General features: G+C 39.6%; 2 protein-coding genes across 4 annotated transcripts in view; both read right to left on the bottom strand.

Moving 5' to 3' along the window:
• The window catches only part of LOC134854634 (uncharacterized), a 32,391-nt gene extending 15,960 nt beyond the window's left edge, over positions 1 to 16,431 (bottom strand). Inside the window, exon 1 of one of the 3 annotated variants that reach the window (XM_063870983.1) lies at positions 15,865 to 16,431. The gene's annotated coding sequence lies outside the window, so the exon portion shown is untranslated. Of the gene's footprint in view, positions 1 to 4,724; positions 5,204 to 15,309; positions 15,324 to 15,864 lie in introns of those variants that run through there. The other 2 variants (XM_063870981.1, XM_063870984.1) reach the window with 2 other exon arrangements.
• LOC134854633 (uncharacterized) lies at positions 10,522 to 15,038 on the bottom strand. The gene is made up of 2 exons (XM_063870980.1): positions 10,883 to 15,038; positions 10,522 to 10,779 (listed from the first exon to the last, which is right to left on the bottom strand). Exon 1 carries the CDS (start codon positions 14,718 to 14,720, stop codon positions 13,800 to 13,802), a length of 921 nt encoding a protein of 306 aa, XP_063727050.1. The 5' UTR covers positions 14,721 to 15,038; the 3' UTR covers positions 10,522 to 10,779; positions 10,883 to 13,799.
• Positions 16,432 to 17,218: the final 787 nt, after the last annotated feature.

Raw genomic sequence — 17,218 nt, 5'->3', positions numbered from 1 at the left:
GTATGCAGGCACTCAGGGGAGTAGGCAGCAAAAAGACGATTCCAAGATGTGACAACCAAGCCAAAAACAGGTGAGCGGACAAATAATTGGCCGATAATTTTATTTGAAAAAAAAACCGGCCCTGGTCAGATTGGAACCCAGGACCTTTGACATCCTAGGCACATTCGTTACCTCCAAGATAAGTTGACCGGGAACGCATGGAAGCTTGAATTTATTATGAGCCAGGACAGATGTGATTCAAGTGACTCTGTTAAAATAATTTTGACTAGAAAAAAGTCTATATTTCGGTTTGATAATGATGGCTAATGGCAAGCGTAATTACTATTCTTATTTTTTGTTGTTTATTTACCAAAACCCGATGAACATATATCCATAAAACAAGAATATTATACAACATTGCAATCAAAACTGGGAAAAATAAGGAAACCAACTTGACCAAAAATCGATTAGCCGACTAACTGGGATTACTTTGTCAGCGATCTGAGTTATTTAAGCAGATGCACTTGGAGAATTGTCTGCAAGTGAACCCATTGTAACAATTAGAAAGTTCGCTGAAAAAAAATGATGAATTTGATGACTAAGAAAAATTAACTATCACAAGGTATCGAAATGTCCGGGAATTCCTGAAAACATGGATGTTTTGAAAAATGAGAACGTTTCTCACGCAAACAAGAAATTCAGAGAAATTTTCGAAACATTGCGAGTGAATGCAAAGTTGGAGAATGTTCATCATCTGAGAAAATTTACCGTTAATTTTACCAAACTCAGGCTTACCATGGCTAGGTTTCAAGTGTGTGAAATACAAAATTGATTTGGGTAAAAATGCGGGAATGTGATGACCACAAAGAGAAATTCTTTCTACCTGCCTTAAGCTATGACAATTGAATTAAAAAATGCATCTTCAGAAAAGTCGTGATCTGCTAAGGTGTGCCAGCCAGCAGCTTGAAAACTTGTAATACCCAACTGTTTTAAGAAGAGGTTCTAGTAAATGTTGATGGCAGAAAACAACCCACTCAATGACAAATCTACACAAACTGTGTAATGCTAAAAACCAAACGCTTATTTAGTTTTAAATGTAGCAAAAGAACTGTTTCAGCAGTACTCATAGTGCACGCGCTGCAAGTTCAGTGACGAAAATCTGGCTAAAGATCAAAAAGAGGACACGGAATTCGTGCAAACCCTTTCATCTAATTTTTATTTGATCTGATCAAAGCTTTTACCGCTACTAATTGTCAATTGCTACGAAACGTCGCATGCTGCGAATAGTCATTTTTTAAATACTAATGCTACGAATTTTCGCTTGCGTAAATTGTCGCCATGCCCTCTGAAATAGACCTACTCAATTTTGACCAGCTGAAGCACAGACTTCTCACCTTCTAGCGGAACACCTGAAACCGCACAACTTGAAACACAGGTAAGTATGAATTTTGTTGCGACTGCTTAAGCAAAAGCTACAGACTTCTTTTTAAACGAGCCGAAAGAACTGTGACGGAAAAATATCTTGAGCTAACACACAAAAATCGTTATAATTGAAACAAAAAAACTAGCAACCCCTTTCATGCTGTTTGACACAATCAATCAGCAGTAAAAAACAAACTTTAGTCTTTAATGAGTAGATGCCAATGCCCTAAAAATGACATTAAAACTTGTGATCATAAAAATTTTTCGGGCAATTAGGTTTTATTTACAAATATATCTGATTTTTTTTTACAATAAAAGATTTTTGGCCTTTGCAGCGATGCAGAATATGTTAAAATAAAAACAAAAAAGGGAAACAAAGCAAAAATACACAGTGAGGACTATTAGTTTTAAAATTTACCAAAGTAAATCAAAAACTTTTGTATCTACGATGAATATTACTGACATCCTAAGAAAATTCCACAATGAGGCAGCTTAGCCGATAAAACATAAGCAGAAAAACGAAATTTCATTTTTTCCCTAATAAAAATATTAATTTCATGCATAATGAAAAACGATAATTGCCCGGGACTCAAAGAAAGCAACAGCGTTACCTCTAGGCAAGTATGAGGTAGACAATTAATGACAAAAAACTAACCCTTGGCCCTTGCGCTTATTTCGGAGTTGCCATGTACCAGAAACAATGTGTCAACCGAAAAAAAAACTTGGGCCTCCTAGGAAAGAGAGCTCTAGATTGATTTGTTCCGTATTCACGGAACTAGCTCCCAGATGACCTTCGAAGCACTGATAAGGAGCAGCCGTGGTCGAGTGGGTTAGGCACATCTCTCTCAACACGAGGGTAATGCGTTCGAATCCCGCTTCGATCACGGCTGGAGGGGTCCCAGTTTCATCCGCCTCCTCAAGGTGGGACTGGCTGCGGCAAAATGGATGACATCTCCCCTCCACCAAGGTTGGCCCTGCATTGCGCAGGACGGGGGCTAAAAATATATATATTTTTTATTATTATTAAGAAATTATACGTTATAAAACATAAATGAGTTTCCTCCTATAGTCTCTAGGTAGTTGAGTTCATCCATAGGTAGTCGGATTGGAAGTATGACCAGAAGTACTTCAGCAGCCGAGACTTGAGTCCAACCGGCTTGAAGAACTGTACGCGCTGAGGAAGGCGGTTGGCCAGGGAGGGCGCCCTAAACCAAAAGTTATGCTCTAAAAGCTTCCTCCTGGGTATGTCGAGCTGAAAGCGCGGACTGTCTGTAGCATGTGTATGCCGTGTGTTTACGCTCATCTGAAGGAAACGTGTCATATCAATATCGTGACGGCCTTCGAGGATGTTAGAGAGGAAACGAAGGTCAACCAGTTGTAGATATAATGATACTGGTAGCAGGTTCGTCTCGCGCAGGGATTTATCGTACGCCTTGTCGCCTATTGCCTAGCGGAGAATCTTCTTTTGGAAGCCTTCCAGCTTCCTCAGAGAAATCGTGTTCGCGAACCAACACTGCGACGCGATGGTCATCACAGGAAGGACCATGGTCTTGTAGATTTTAATCTTAGCGGAGGCGTTCAGGTCAATGCTGTTCCTGCGAATCATATGGAACACCTTGTTCGCTTTAGACATTTTGTGCACGATGTGGGAATCCCATTTCAGGGAGGAACTTACGAGCAAGTCGAGGTCCGATTGTTGATTCACGGTCTTAAGCATACTGTAATCCAGAGCGATACTGGGACGCGTACTGCTGTTTGAGTCGCCGAAAGAAATCACTGCGCATTTACTGGCATTCACGTGCATGTGGTTGAAGTTGCACCAGTCGTCGAAGGCTGAAAGCGTTCTCATTTCAAATAGAAACAGAAACATGAATTATTTTATTGCGTTCACAAAATGTGACGCCGCCGCCACCACAAAAGAAATATGTTTTTATTCCCTTGCAAAAGGAAGGGAAATGCTATTGGAATAATTCGTATAACGTTTTAAGCATTGAGAATTGAAACGACTATTCTCGTTCAATGCGAATAATAACGATTCCTCTCGTAAAATACGAGCATACGAAACACTCTTCTCGTAAAATACGAATGTACGAATAGAGAATACGAAATTAAGAAGTAACTTCTGATTTGATACAAAAAAGTGGTACGATTTCCCATCTGAGTATAAATAGAAGCTCAAAACTACGGGAATTCATTCCCAACAATTTGTCTTCTAACACCACAACCTCCCTCTCTAATACTCCAACAAAAACTCACCAAATACCAATACTCTCTTCAACCACCCCAACCATTCTCTAAAATAATAGCCAGTCTCAGCAGTAAAAATATCTCTAATCTCACCGTTAAAATAAATATTGAGTCAAAAGTCAACTTGCTGTAAATTCATACTAACTCCTTTTCTAATAAAATATTTCTCAGCGAATTTTAGATTTACTTTCTAAGATAGAAAGTAGAAAGGACCCTTTATTCCTAGCAAGCGTTTTGTCCGGCGCACATAGAGTTGCTAGCTCAGAATAAATTGGTGCGACCAGTGAGGCTCACCTTCTAAAAAATCGCAAAAATTGTTTAAGTCTCAAAAAGAGATAAAAAGCAAAGAATCCAATTCTCAAACTGAAGAATTATTGAAATTTCTCTTACAAACAGAGAAAAGTAATAAATTTCCAAAATCGGAAATTTAAGTTTTCTAAGTAAACTTATAAACTTTTCTATCTTTATTTTTAAGTTTTAAGCTAAATCTAATATGGCTGATACCTATATGCCTAAACGGACAAATCGTCCTACAAACTTTTATGGAATTACAATTCCATCTAGTTTAATTGGCAAATTTAAAAAGAAATAATAACCACTAACTATTTATTTGGCCAAACTCAATATTTTTTAAATTATTTCCATTGGCCTTTTCTTTTTTTCTTTTTCTCTTTTATAAATGTTTTGTTTGTAAAAAAACCACAAAAACACCAAAAATAAACAGATTTACAAATAGATTTGAAAATAAATTCTATAAAGGTTAGACTTTATATCCGTGTAGGATTTGATTAGTTTAACAGCCGCCATCTTTTCCAGAGAATTTTCAGCGGCCCTACTCAGGCTCCTCACTGCAAACTGCAGCGCTGAATAAGGCCGCCACCAAGCTTGATAGATTTCTTCTAATATGATACCCAGCTCTATTTTTTTCCTAAAATCTTCTTCTGTTGCTGGTTTTCTGAAGAATTCTTCTTGAAACTAAAACAAATTTATATACTATTTCTATGTTGCCATGCCACTTGAATAATTTTTTTTTATTTTTTATTTTTAAAATTGGGTGTATTGTAAAACAAACTTACATCCTCTCCAAAGAATAAGGACAAAAAGTCCATTGTTTCTTTTGAAACCACATTGTCTCCACTCCATGGGCTCCATAGTTTCTTGCCAAGGAACTTACTCTGAATTGAGCCCAGCTCGAATAATTCCTCGGCATTCAGTACCGGATACTTAAAAACATAGCTCCGGTCCATAAAAATCATAAACTCCATAGGCGTTAAGTTTACCCCTTTCTCTACTAGCCCATCGTAAATTGCCACCCTTCTCTCGACTTCCTTGTCCTCCAGCAAGGCTTCATGTTTATGTGCAAGGCTTCAGGTATGTCGAGCTGAAAGCGCGGACTGTCTGTAGCATGTGTATGCCTTTTGTTTACGCTAATCTGAAGGAAACGTGTCATATCAATATCGTGACGGCCTTCGAGGATGTTAGAGAGGAAAAGAAGGTCAACCAGTTGTAGATATAATGATACTGGTAACAGGTTCGCCTCGCGCAGGGATTTATCGTACGCCTTGTTCTCCGGGAAGTCCACCAGATTATCTTCAGGATCAATAAAATTCATTTTGGACGAAGAAAAAGTTTTTGAGAATAAAATAAAAATAGTTAAAACTGAACGGAAAGCAAACAAATGATGTTGCTTTTAGTCCTCTTTTATGAAGAGATATTTTTTCATTTTCCTCCTCCAATAGGGAAGGGGAATGCAGTTGTTAAAAATTAACATCAGCATTAACGAATAAAAATCATTTCACTGCTAGATCTCAACAAATCAAAACTAAGTGGAAAAACCACGACATTAAACCAGAGTGGAAAAAAACCACAACATTAAAAAATGAATGGCGAAGGAATTACGACTTAAAAAGAGTCACTTCCGAAAGACGCCGAATAACAACGGCCAATCAGAGCTTAGATTTGCAAAAAGCAAAAACAGCCTTTAAACACTAACTGATATACAGTTGTTTTCATTCTTGCTCAATTTCACATCTTGCATTCAAAACCTCCTCTCTCCAAAAAAAAATAAATCTGCTGAATTCCTCAAAAAAAAATCTAACTCAGATTTCCCAGCAAAATGACAAATCCAAACAGTGAACTAGAGGAAGGTGAACTAATGGACCAAGATCCTGTTCTAACCACTCTCGAGGAAATGCTTAAAGTGAGTACTTATTAAAAAATTTTGCTATCATTCACCACCAAAAAATAAATTTGCAAAAAATTTATTTGGTTGGCCTTTTAACTCTAATAATACTTTCGAATCAAACCTCAGCATTTGATCCGAAAGAACAATTGTATGCAAATAGTGCAAATAATCTTCGGGTTGCTCATTATGATTGTCAACTAATGACTTCTAACAAAATGTTCTCTCTAAATAAAGTAGCACCTTGCAAAGTCCAACCAGAAAATATTAAAGTAACCCATGCTTATGTTACTCTATATCAGAGACATTATCGCACAAAAGTAAATGCGACAATGTGTCGAATCAAACACCAATCAATGCGTTGGTTCTGCGATTCTTTTGATTCGAGTGGTATCGACGCTCGACACAATATGATCACTACTGATCTCCATTTATCTGCCGATCAATGTAAATCGGCCGCCGACAGAGGCTATCTTAACCTAGGCTATGCTAGTATTGGAAATATTCCTTTCAAATTTAATGTTAAAACAGTAACTAATGCCCATGCTGGCAAAAATGACGGCAAACATCATAACGAATGTGATGGCCGTTCTTGGATTAAATTGGACACTTTTGAAACTTACATGCAAAATGTAACTCTGGCTGTTAACCTCAAAGATGGAACAGTCAATAATTGGCAAAACATTCCTTTGCCCTGTCCAGTGTCTACAAATGGATGTAAGACGCTTTTGCTTATACTTGGGGAGAACCCAAAAATTGCATTTTCACTGTTTTAAACAGATTTCCGGCTAAAGAGATTCAAAACGAAAACTCATACTATATAAATAAAGGCAATTCTAGCCCGTCTATTCATTCTACCCAAACAAGGGATTCTCAAAAATTCATGCTACAGGTGATGAATAAACCGCGATCTCTTTGTGGTCATCCCAGAATAGTGTATCCAACTTCATATGATTCACTTTTTATTGCATACACTGAAGGCTTCAATATGGATACTGGAATCCAAGTTAAACCAACCCCAGAAACGGGAACTATTCATAATGCCGGCCAACCAAATTCTACTTTTCTTGCAACAAGTGATGATTTGCCGCCATTCAAATTTTCAACTCATTAAATTGACTACGAAGCTCATATAGGAACCAAATTGGACTATATTCTTTTTTATAGCTTCTACATGCTCAGAACGGCCGAGTTAGCCCTTCTGCAAAATCAATGTGAGCTAGAACGCTCCTCAATATTATATACTTTAATGCTTTCACTTGAAAGCCCACGTTTGGCTGGCTATATTTTAACTCAGAACCGCTCTATGTTCTTAGAGACCAATGGCAATGTTGCCTGGCTCTACCATTGTCCGAAATTTTATTCACCTTTGCAATTAATTGATGAATGCTATTATCGCATTCCCATTGTGTATGAGGAAAATGTTCGATCTGTCGATCCAATTAGGCGACAAATTTTTCAGTCGGCAGATCTACAAGACTGCTCCGACAAACATTCAAATCTCTTTCAACTAGATGTTGATGATGATAAGTCCTGGATTGAATTAACCCCTCAAATTACAAGGGTTGCAGGACCATATCTCTTTAAACCAAAAGAGATAGTTCAACAGATTAAGTATTCTTTAGCCTCTAGCCAAGGCGCTTCAATCTACACTTATGCTCAAATGCAAAAATTCTGGAATATGATTTCCGATAATTCAGAGATGAAAGGAATACTACAAAAAGTATCCAGGTCCTTTCTAAATGCTAAAAAATTTCTTTTCACGGACTCATATAGCCCACTAGGCTCTTCCCAAACAATATATTTGGACTATCTCATCTCTCCAAACTTTTGGAAAAACGAAAACACCCGTATATTCGGAAAAGTACAATACTATTTAGAAAAATGCGGAATAGTTTTCGCCTCTTTTCTATTTGTGAAATTCATACTAGATTGCCTAGTACTCAAAATAAAGGCTATGCATATTCACAAAATCAGCGGCCGCTCACTACGCTTTGGCAAAGTATTGCTTGCCGCTTCATATAATATACTTTTCACTTCCATAGTGAACTCAATTTTCACTCAAGATGAGCAAACTGAAAAAATTGAACAAGATTGTGATCAAAAAATACAAGCCCCTCTTTTAGAGGAAAGTGATAAAATAAACCAGGATCGCATGTATCCTCACATCCAATTAACAAGTTTCGAGAGAAGAACTCAAAACTTGGATCACCCAACAAACCCATTCTAATAAAAAAAAATTCTACTGTTCTAGGATATACCAACTGATTCAACTATGGACGCAACGCTTGATGACGACTTGAGAGATTTTGAGGACCTTCTCTCACTTCTGCCACCAACCGATCCACTGGACTCGCAGATTTCAGCACTCACTAAACAACCAACTGTTTCTACTACTACAACCCCCACTGCAAAGCCGACCTCAACACGATCCTTCGTTGAGCCACTACTTCAAACCAATTCAGCTGTCCCAATAACTACAGCATCAAAGCCACCAACCCTAAAAGTTTCACCCCCTGATTTCAAAATACCCCTGGTTCCTTCGAATTCTCGAACTATAAAGCGAACCCAGATTGTGAGACCATATAAGATACTAACGGCAAATACGCCGGTATCAACTTCTCAATATCCAATGACCATTAAGCGACAGCCCTTGCACCCCACTGAATTAAACACTAAATTACATATTCAGTTAGAAAGGGAACGATACATTAATTCTAACAGTAATCCCGGCTTCGATATGGATCTCAATTATGCTTTAAAACCATTAATCAACCGTTTTAAATTAGAAGCCTATCACCCCATAAAAAAATGTACTCCATAACTAATTCCCTTCTTGGATATCAAAAATCTATGTCCCAGCAAAATATCTGACAGCAAAATTACAAACCCCCCAGTTAGATGACTATACTGAGCAAATTCAGCGCAGTCATATACATGAAACGCATCAAATCCGGGAGCTGAAAAAGCAAATCCACAATTTGAAAACAAAAAATCACCATCTTATAGCCCGGTTGGAAGGAAAATTGTAAAAATTTATCCTTTCATTTAAACATTTATTCTTTCGCTTTATATAGCTATGTAGTATAGCTATTAATTTTGCCTTTCTCAACAATTTTGACTTTTATAAAAAACAAAAAATACCCCCTTTGTATGAAGCAGTCCTCCCCTTATTACGCATATGGACATCCACTTCACATACTTCAGGACAAAAAGGAGACATCGGAAAAAAAATGTTCAAGGAATGATAATATTAAACTGACCTGCAAACTTTTGAGAAACAAATAATTTTGATGCATTTAATTTTATAGTTAAATCTCTTGGTTGTGTAAACTCTATTTTGAATTATAAATGTAACTGATGTATTTATATTCATTCAAGCCTGACTCAAAGTATCAGTTGTTCAATAACATCTGCTACCTGTAATACCAACAAACTATTGAACCAACTTTATGAGATTGAAAGAAAAAGCTTCGATCGATCAACAATTACCCCATTATTCAAGAGAAAGTAAAAGAATGAAACTTTTAGTTTTTTTCCTCTCCAAACAGGAGGATGGATATGTTCTGATTTCAAATAGAAACAGAAACATGAATTATTTTATTGCGTTCACAAAATGTGACGCCGCCACTACCACAAAAGAATTATGTTTTTATTCCCTAGAAAAAGGAAGGGAAATGCTATTGGAATAATTCGTATAACGTTTTAAGCATTGAGAATTGAAACGACTATTCTCGTTCAATGCGAATAATAACGATTCCTCTCGTAAAATACGAGCATACGAAACACTCTTCTCGTAAAATACGAATGTACGAAAAGAGAATACGAAATTAAGAAGTAACCTCTGATTTGATACAAAAAAGTGGTACGATTTCCCATCTGAGTATAAATAGAAGCTCAAAACTACGGAAATTCATTCCCAACAATTTCTCTTCTAACACCACAACCTCTCTCTCTAATACTCCAACAAAATCTCACCAAATACCAATACTCTCTCTTCAACCACCCCAAACATTCTCTAAAATAATAGCCAGTCTCAGCAGTAAAAATATCTCTAATCTCACCGTTAAAATAAATATTGAGTCAAAAGGTAACTTGCTGTAAATTCATACTAACTTCTTTTCTAATAAAATATTTCTCAGCGAATTTTAGATTTACTTTCTAAGATAGAAAGTAGAAAGGACCCTTTATTCCTAGCAAGCGTTTTGTCCGGCGCACATAGTGTTGCTAGCTCAGAATAAATTGGTGCGACCAGTGAGGCTCACCTTCTAAAAATTCGCAAAAATTGCTAAAGTCTCAAAAAGAGATAAAAAGCAAAGAATCCAATTCTCAAACTGAAGAATTGTTGAAATTTCTCTTACAAATAGAGAAAAGTAATAAATTTCCAAATCGGAAATTTAAGTTTTCTAAGTAAATTTACAAACTTTTTTTTGTATCTTTCTTTTTAAGTTTTAAGCTAAATCTAATATGGCTGATACCTATATGCCTAAACGGACAAATCGTCCTACAAACTTTTATGGAACTACAATTCCATCTAGTTTAATTGGCAAATTTAAAAAGAAATAATAACCACTAACTATTTATTTGGCCAAACTCAATATCTTTTAAATTCTTTCTATTGGCCTTTTCTTTTTTTCTTTTTCTCTTTTATAAATGTTTTGTTTGTAAAAAAACCACAAAAACACCAAGAATAAACATATTTACAAATAGATTTAAAAATAAATTTTATACAGGTTAGACTTTTTATCCGTGTAGGATTTGATTAGTTTAACAGCCGCCATCTTTTCCAGAGAATTTTCAGCGGCCCTACTCAGGCTCCTCACTGCAAACTGCAGCGCTGAATAAGGCCGCCACCAAGCTTGATAGATTTCTTCTAACATGATGTGCAGCTCTATCTTTTTCCTAAAATCTTCTTCTGTTGTTGGTTTTCTGAAGAATTCTTCTTGAAACTAAAACAAATTTATATACTATTTCTATGTTGTCATGCCACTTGAATTAAAAAAAATTTTATTTTTTATTTTTAAAATTGGGTGTATTGTAAAACAAACTTACATCCTCTCCAAAGAATAAGGACAAAAAGTCCATTGTTTCTTTTGAAACCACATTGTCTCCACTCCATGGGCTCCATAGTTTCTTGCCAAGGAACTTACTCTGAATTGAGCCCAGCTCGAATAATTCCTCGGCATTCAGTACCGGATACTTAAAAACATAGCTCCGGTCCATAAAAATCATAAACTCCATAGGCGTTAAGTTTACCCCTTTCTCTACTAGCCCATCGTAAATTGCCACCCTTCTCTCGACTTCCTTGTCCTCCAGCAAGGCTTCATGTTCATGTGCAAGGCTTCAGGTATGTCGAGCTGAAAGCGCGGACTGTCTGTAGCATGTGTATGCCTTTTGTTTACGCTAATCTGAAGGAAACGTGTCATATCAATATCGTGACGGCCTTCGAGGATGTTAGAGAGGAAAAGAAGGTCAACCAGTTGTAGATATAATGATAATGGTAGCAGGTTCGCCTCGCGCAGGGATTTATCGTGCGCCTTGTCGCCTATTGCCTAGCGGAAAATCTTCTTTTGGAAGCCTTCCAGCTTCCTCAGAGAAATCGTGTTCGCGAACCAACACTGCAACGCGATGGTCATCACAGGAAGGACCATGGTCTTGTAGATTTTAATCTTAGCGGAGGCGTTCAGGTCATTGCTGTTCCTGCGAATCATATGGAACACCTTGTTCGCTTTAGACATTTTGTGCACGATGTGGGAATCCCATTTCAGGGAGGAACTTACGAGCAAGTCGAGGTCCGATTGTTGATTCACGGTCTTAAGCATACTGTAATCCAGAGCGATACTGGGACGCGTACTGCTGTTTGAGTCGCCGAAAGAAATCACTGCGCATTTACTGGCATTCACGTGCATGTGGTTGGAGTTGCACCAGTCGTCGAAGGCTGAAACATCATCCTGTAACCTTGTAGGGTCATGTGAGAGAATTTTGCTATCGTCAGCACACAGCAACACAGGGTTATGTGAGGAGTCCAGAAGGTCGTTGATCTGGACCAAGAAGAGGAGGGGACCGAGGAGGGATCCCTGAGGCACGCCACTAGTCACACATACAACACGAAACAGAGTCACTAACCCTCACAGTCATCACTCTGTTAGACATATACGATCGAATAAGTCGCCCAAGTTTGCCTCTGACGCCGACGTTCCAAAGTTTCTCGAGGAGGATCCCGTGGTCGACCTTGTCGATTGCATACACAACTTCGAATTCATCATCTCTTGCCGTAGAATTGTAAGCCTGATTCAGGTAAACCAACATCTGTATCACGCTGGAACGCCCTCTGCGGAAGTTGTACTGCGCGTTGTTCAACCAAGGCTTCAAAAAGAGGTAGAGGTCTATGAACACACAGCGTTCCAGTACCTTCGACGGAATGCTGAGTAATGAACTCCACGATCGCCCCTTTTTGTAAATAGCACAAACCATACCAGTTTTCCACACATCCGGAAAAATACCAGTTTGCTTGTTCTAATACAAGACTTGGCTCAGGGACTTCGAAAGCTGTTCCGGGATATTCTTTAGTAAGCAAGCAGGAATCACGTCAATGCCGCCGCTTTTGGAGATGTCTAGGTCTTTAAGAATATGGCTTATCCTTTCGCAGCTGGTGTCAAAGTCTCTGATACTAGTCTGACCCCTCTTGGTCCTCTCGAGGTCGCACGAGTAGCATCCGGATGACTTGATGAACACGTTGCGGCGAAGTATTCGGCGAAGAGAGAACCTTGTCAGGATTGTTGGTAGCCTTCGATCACCGAGAGAAAGAATGGAGAGATATTCGCGCTGCTTGGTTTTTCGAGAGAAGTGGTACCAGCGTGGTTGTGACCGCGAGTCTGCAAGTCTCTCCTGGTAGTCCTTGCGGTCTTCTTCCACTGCGAGGTCCACCTCGATTTGCAGTCGCACGGTGGAACTGTGGAGTTCACCTTTGTATCTCCGCTTAATTTCTAGTCTGTTCAGCAGGTTAGAAGTCTGAGGTGAGATCCAAGGAGGTAGTCGCAATGTGCGACGGGGTACTGTTCTGTGAACCTTCTGGCAAATCCAGTGATACCATTAGTTAAGCAGAACATTTGGATTTGACCAGCAATTGCCAGTGTAGGGTTGCCTGGCAATCAACTCTCGAAGGGAGTCGTAGTCGGCTCTGCAGAAGCTCAAGTTCGCGTGCGGGATACAGTCGATACGGATAGCACTGCCAACTGTCAATTCGAACGCAGAAAGAATCGGGAGGTGGTTGGACAGCGTGTGGTCACCGTCTCTGTGTGGAGGTGATCGATCTGGCCACCGGTACAAACTAAATCGAGGATACGAGACCCCCGAGTGTCGCTATCAGCCCACTGAGCAAGGTCGCCGTCCACGAGGGTGTTCAGGAAGTGTGTCTCATAGTCATCCTCGGAGAACTGGGAAGCCGAATAGATACCCGGTAGGTTGAAATCACCTGCAATGAGCCTTGCAGATGCAGGTTCAGCGACCATGGAGACGATGGTGGAATGAAGATTCTCGATGGGGAGGCGGTAGACTGCCCACTGGCGGATTGTAAATGCAGCCGAGCAAGATGCGGTGGCTGCCGATGTGCAGGAGGCAGTCGATAGCCGCCCCCGGAAGGTCCAGATCGAGGTTGGCAGCAGTTGAGGTTCCACATGAGTTGCTGACAGCAACAAGAACACCGCCATGGGAGGAAACTCCGGAGGATTTCTCAGAGCGATCCGACCTGTAAAGCGTGTACCCGTTGAGAAAAAGCTCAGAGTCCACAAAGTTATCGGTCAGCCATGTTTCAGTCGGAAATAAAAACGTCTGGGGAGCGTACGGCCACAAGGCTAGCGAGGGATGTTCTGCGGTCGAGGTTAATGAGACTTCTGCAGTTTAGGGTCAAGCATCGTAGCTGAGGCGTGCATTGGTTCTGCGAGATTCCACGGTCTTCGTGATCCCATAATCAGGATGACTCTTGTCTCATCGTGAGGTTGCAGCGCTGCTTCAGGGCCCCACGATGCACGATCCACATTTTGTTTTCGTCAGTCTCCATGGCATTCCTCCGTCTTCTCTCTTCACGCAGCTCGTACTGTTCTTTGTCCTGTATTGGAGTGTAGCCAGGTCCTATGAAGACATCCCTGTAGGTATCGCCAGCTGATTTCAGTTTGCGGACAGATCTGAGAACTGAGAGGCGATTTTTCTGGTCTTTTAGGGCAATGATGAGGCGAGGAGGCCGGGAGTTCCTTTCACGTGGTTCGACCATTTTGACAGATTCGACGTTAGTATTTATGTTAATGTCTTCCAGCATCTTCATGACAGCATCAACACTGTCGCCAAATGGAACATCCATGCCGCGTATGCACAGGTTGAGTTGTCTCTTTTTCCGTTCTGAGTCTTCTTTTGCCAGAATTTCTTGAGCTTGTTGCGCAATCCGTACTCCTTTCATTGCTTGGATGACTTCCTGATCTTTCCGTTTGTTTGAGATTGTAGCAAAGGAGAATGGCTGGGTAGATGGGATCTGAATGGCTTTCTGAATCTGCCTCTGCACGGTGTCCATCATTTCTGCTCGGAAAACGTCGAGGGTAAGCCGGACTTGAGCGTGTGAGTTTTGACTGTCAGCAGTTGTTTCCTTGAGAGCCGTCAATTCATCACGGATGACATTCAGCTGCTCCGTAATAGTGCGATGCTTTTTCACCTCTGACACTGCAAGTTTTAACAGGTAAGCTAGATTTGCTTTCGTGCTACCAGCAGCCGTGTTGATCGATGCGTCCGTTGCAGTTGTAGATTTCGTGACAAGTTCCTCCATAGAGGGACAGTATCCTTTGTCTGAGAAAATTTTATCCAATTCTCCGACCGAGTCGAGCCTTTGACGAGAGTCACCCATAGCGCCCAGTACTCCTCGGTGTCGACGAACCACTAAAGGTTCTTATTCCTGGGCCTTTTTCTTCTTCCCTCTCTTGGTCTTCAAGAGGGCGGAAAGGTTGTCGCTATACCGGAACACCGTCTGTCCCCGGTACAGCTGCTGAATCGATCTGAAGAGTGAACTAGCGCCGATAAGGTGCATGAGCTTCACCGGGCTTCTAAAATCCCCAAAAAAGAATGGATCGTCTTCATGCCCGGACTTCCACCATTACGACAGAAAAGCGTGACAAGAAAGCTATCCAGAATCTATAAACTACATAAGAACTAAAATAAGCTTCGCGCTCCTGAGGAGCTCTATAGTTTGTATAAAGGGGTGCAGATCGCTACGCAAAATTCAATTTATCGACAACTCCATAAGCGCTATTGTAGAGGAAGGACGGCTAAGATAAATTAACATTACGACGATGCATTTAATGCTGATTTATGACTTCATTGCTGATATATATGCATTTTTATATCGCTGGTATGGCCCTATCCAGCTTGTGCACTTACCGTAACTAAACGGAAGGGCCCCTTTTGAAATTTAGTTTTTTTTATTACGACAGAAAACTATTTAATAAGTTTAAAACAATAATTATATATACATAAAAAAAGCACTGATAAACTGACTTCTTTTCTAAAGCAACTAAAATACCATCTTTTCAAAGAAATTAATCACAATTAACGAGGTAGTTCAGCAGTTTTGCGTAAGCACGTTTTATAAAGAAATTGTAACATTCGTCTACTGCAGTCACACATGAGGCTTAAGAAAAATAGGCCCTATAACCATTGGCTCAAGAGTCAGGGACACTATCTCTTGTGTTTTTGTACCTCAAATCAGTCGGAGCCAATTCGGTTCGCTTGCGACATGAGACTACGACCCATTACAGCTTAAAGGCTACTACTAAAATATCCCCCCACTCTAGAATTAGAAACGTCCCCATACTTAGGTCTCTAGATACCCAAAATACATGAACGCCGTTAAAAACCGGGTTGGAACAATCCGTTATGTTACTTTTTATTAGACAGTGGAACTTTGATCCATTTCAGATGGATCAACCTAAAACTCGCCTTACCTCAACATAACAATTATAAAACACACTCTAGAAATTTAAATTAGTACTCACATTGTAGCACGCTCAAGAACCAGGAAGTAAATAAGTCGGTAAGCAACTCAAGAATCAATAAAGTAACTAAAATGAGTTTAATGTTAGTCAGTTTTAATAACAAGAACAAGTTTGTACTCTAGACTGTGAGTTCTCGTGAACCATTGGGACACTCCAGCTGTCCACCTTTCCACCGAAGGTTCACTCTGGTCCAGTTAATAATAGTACTCCAGTCACAACAATCCAGTTCGTGGGAATGCGCTCGTCTCTGTTTCAGATGGGACAGCTCTACTCTCGATTATTATTGCTACTGAAATTGCGAATAGCAATTTCCCACTGATTTTTCTAGCAACTTTCCCGCGATTGTCACTCGATCGTTCTGACTTCTCTTTTCTGATTTTCAGTTATCGCGCGAAAATCGTGCATGACAGGTTCCATTCGAAATTTTGAAAAACTAAATTTCACTCCAAAATCAAGTGTTTTTTGCTTCTCTCAAGGTCAAACTTCCGAATATGACCGACTGGCACAAATGAATAATGATGATGACTAGCTTTCCAGAAAAACCATTACCAAAACCCAATCACAAGAAGATCTGAAAGTCAAAAAAGCACAAAAAAGACGCTGTTTTGGCCGAAACAGGTCAAAAAAGCCGTTTTTTGACATTTTTTGAAAAATTTTGACAAGAAAACCACGTTTTTTTGGCGCGTGCTCCCCCTCAAAGTTGTATACATTGGCGCCAAATGCACCTTTAGAAAATTTTTAGGGTCCATCGGACAAAAGTAGATTTCTTAAAAAGTACCACAGGAGGGACCCTATGGGTCGGCAGGGCGTCGAGTCCCTAAGAAGAAGAAGGCGCGTCCGCCCCCTCCCTAAATCCGCCCCTGCTTATCGGTAAATGTACCCAAAAACTTTATCAATCCAGTTCCATGCTTATGTTTGTTTTTCTTCAAATTCAAATTTTGGAACGAGTAAAGAAAAAAATGTGCAAGTAATACTGATTTACACAGACAAATTAACTTAGCCAGATGCACTGATTGAACAAAACGTATCAATGTGTGCCATTCGGACGGATTGGCACAGCGTGACCTTCCGGCGGGACAGAAAAAAACGAATAAAGGCCTTAGTAACGAAAAATGGGTGCCGGACAGGGATTGCAATATATTGAATGATCAGATATTGAATATTGAGACGATGTCAATATTGAATTTTTAATATTGAGATATTGAAGGCTAGATATTGATATTGATATTGAATTTTTTGTAGATATTGAGAAAAACGGATTTTGTATCATTGCTTGAAACGTGACGTTTTAACACATACACATAAAACAAATGGTGATAAAAATTCAAGATAACTCAATGGACTGACTAAGTCA

Source organism: Symsagittifera roscoffensis, chromosome 9, assembly GCF_963678635.1.
Source record: "Symsagittifera roscoffensis chromosome 9, txSymRosc1.1, whole genome shotgun sequence".
NCBI classification, from domain to species: domain Eukaryota; kingdom Metazoa; phylum Xenacoelomorpha; order Acoela; family Convolutidae; genus Symsagittifera; species Symsagittifera roscoffensis.
The sequence above is the reverse complement of the archived record's forward strand: the minus strand, read 5'-3'. Positions and strand labels throughout refer to the sequence as shown.

Bases quoted from the DNA above. Each gene is read 5' to 3' on its own strand.
- LOC134854633 (XM_063870980.1), bottom strand. From the start codon at position 14,720: ATGGGTGACTCTCGTCAAAGGCTCGACTCGGTCGGAGAATTGGATAAA.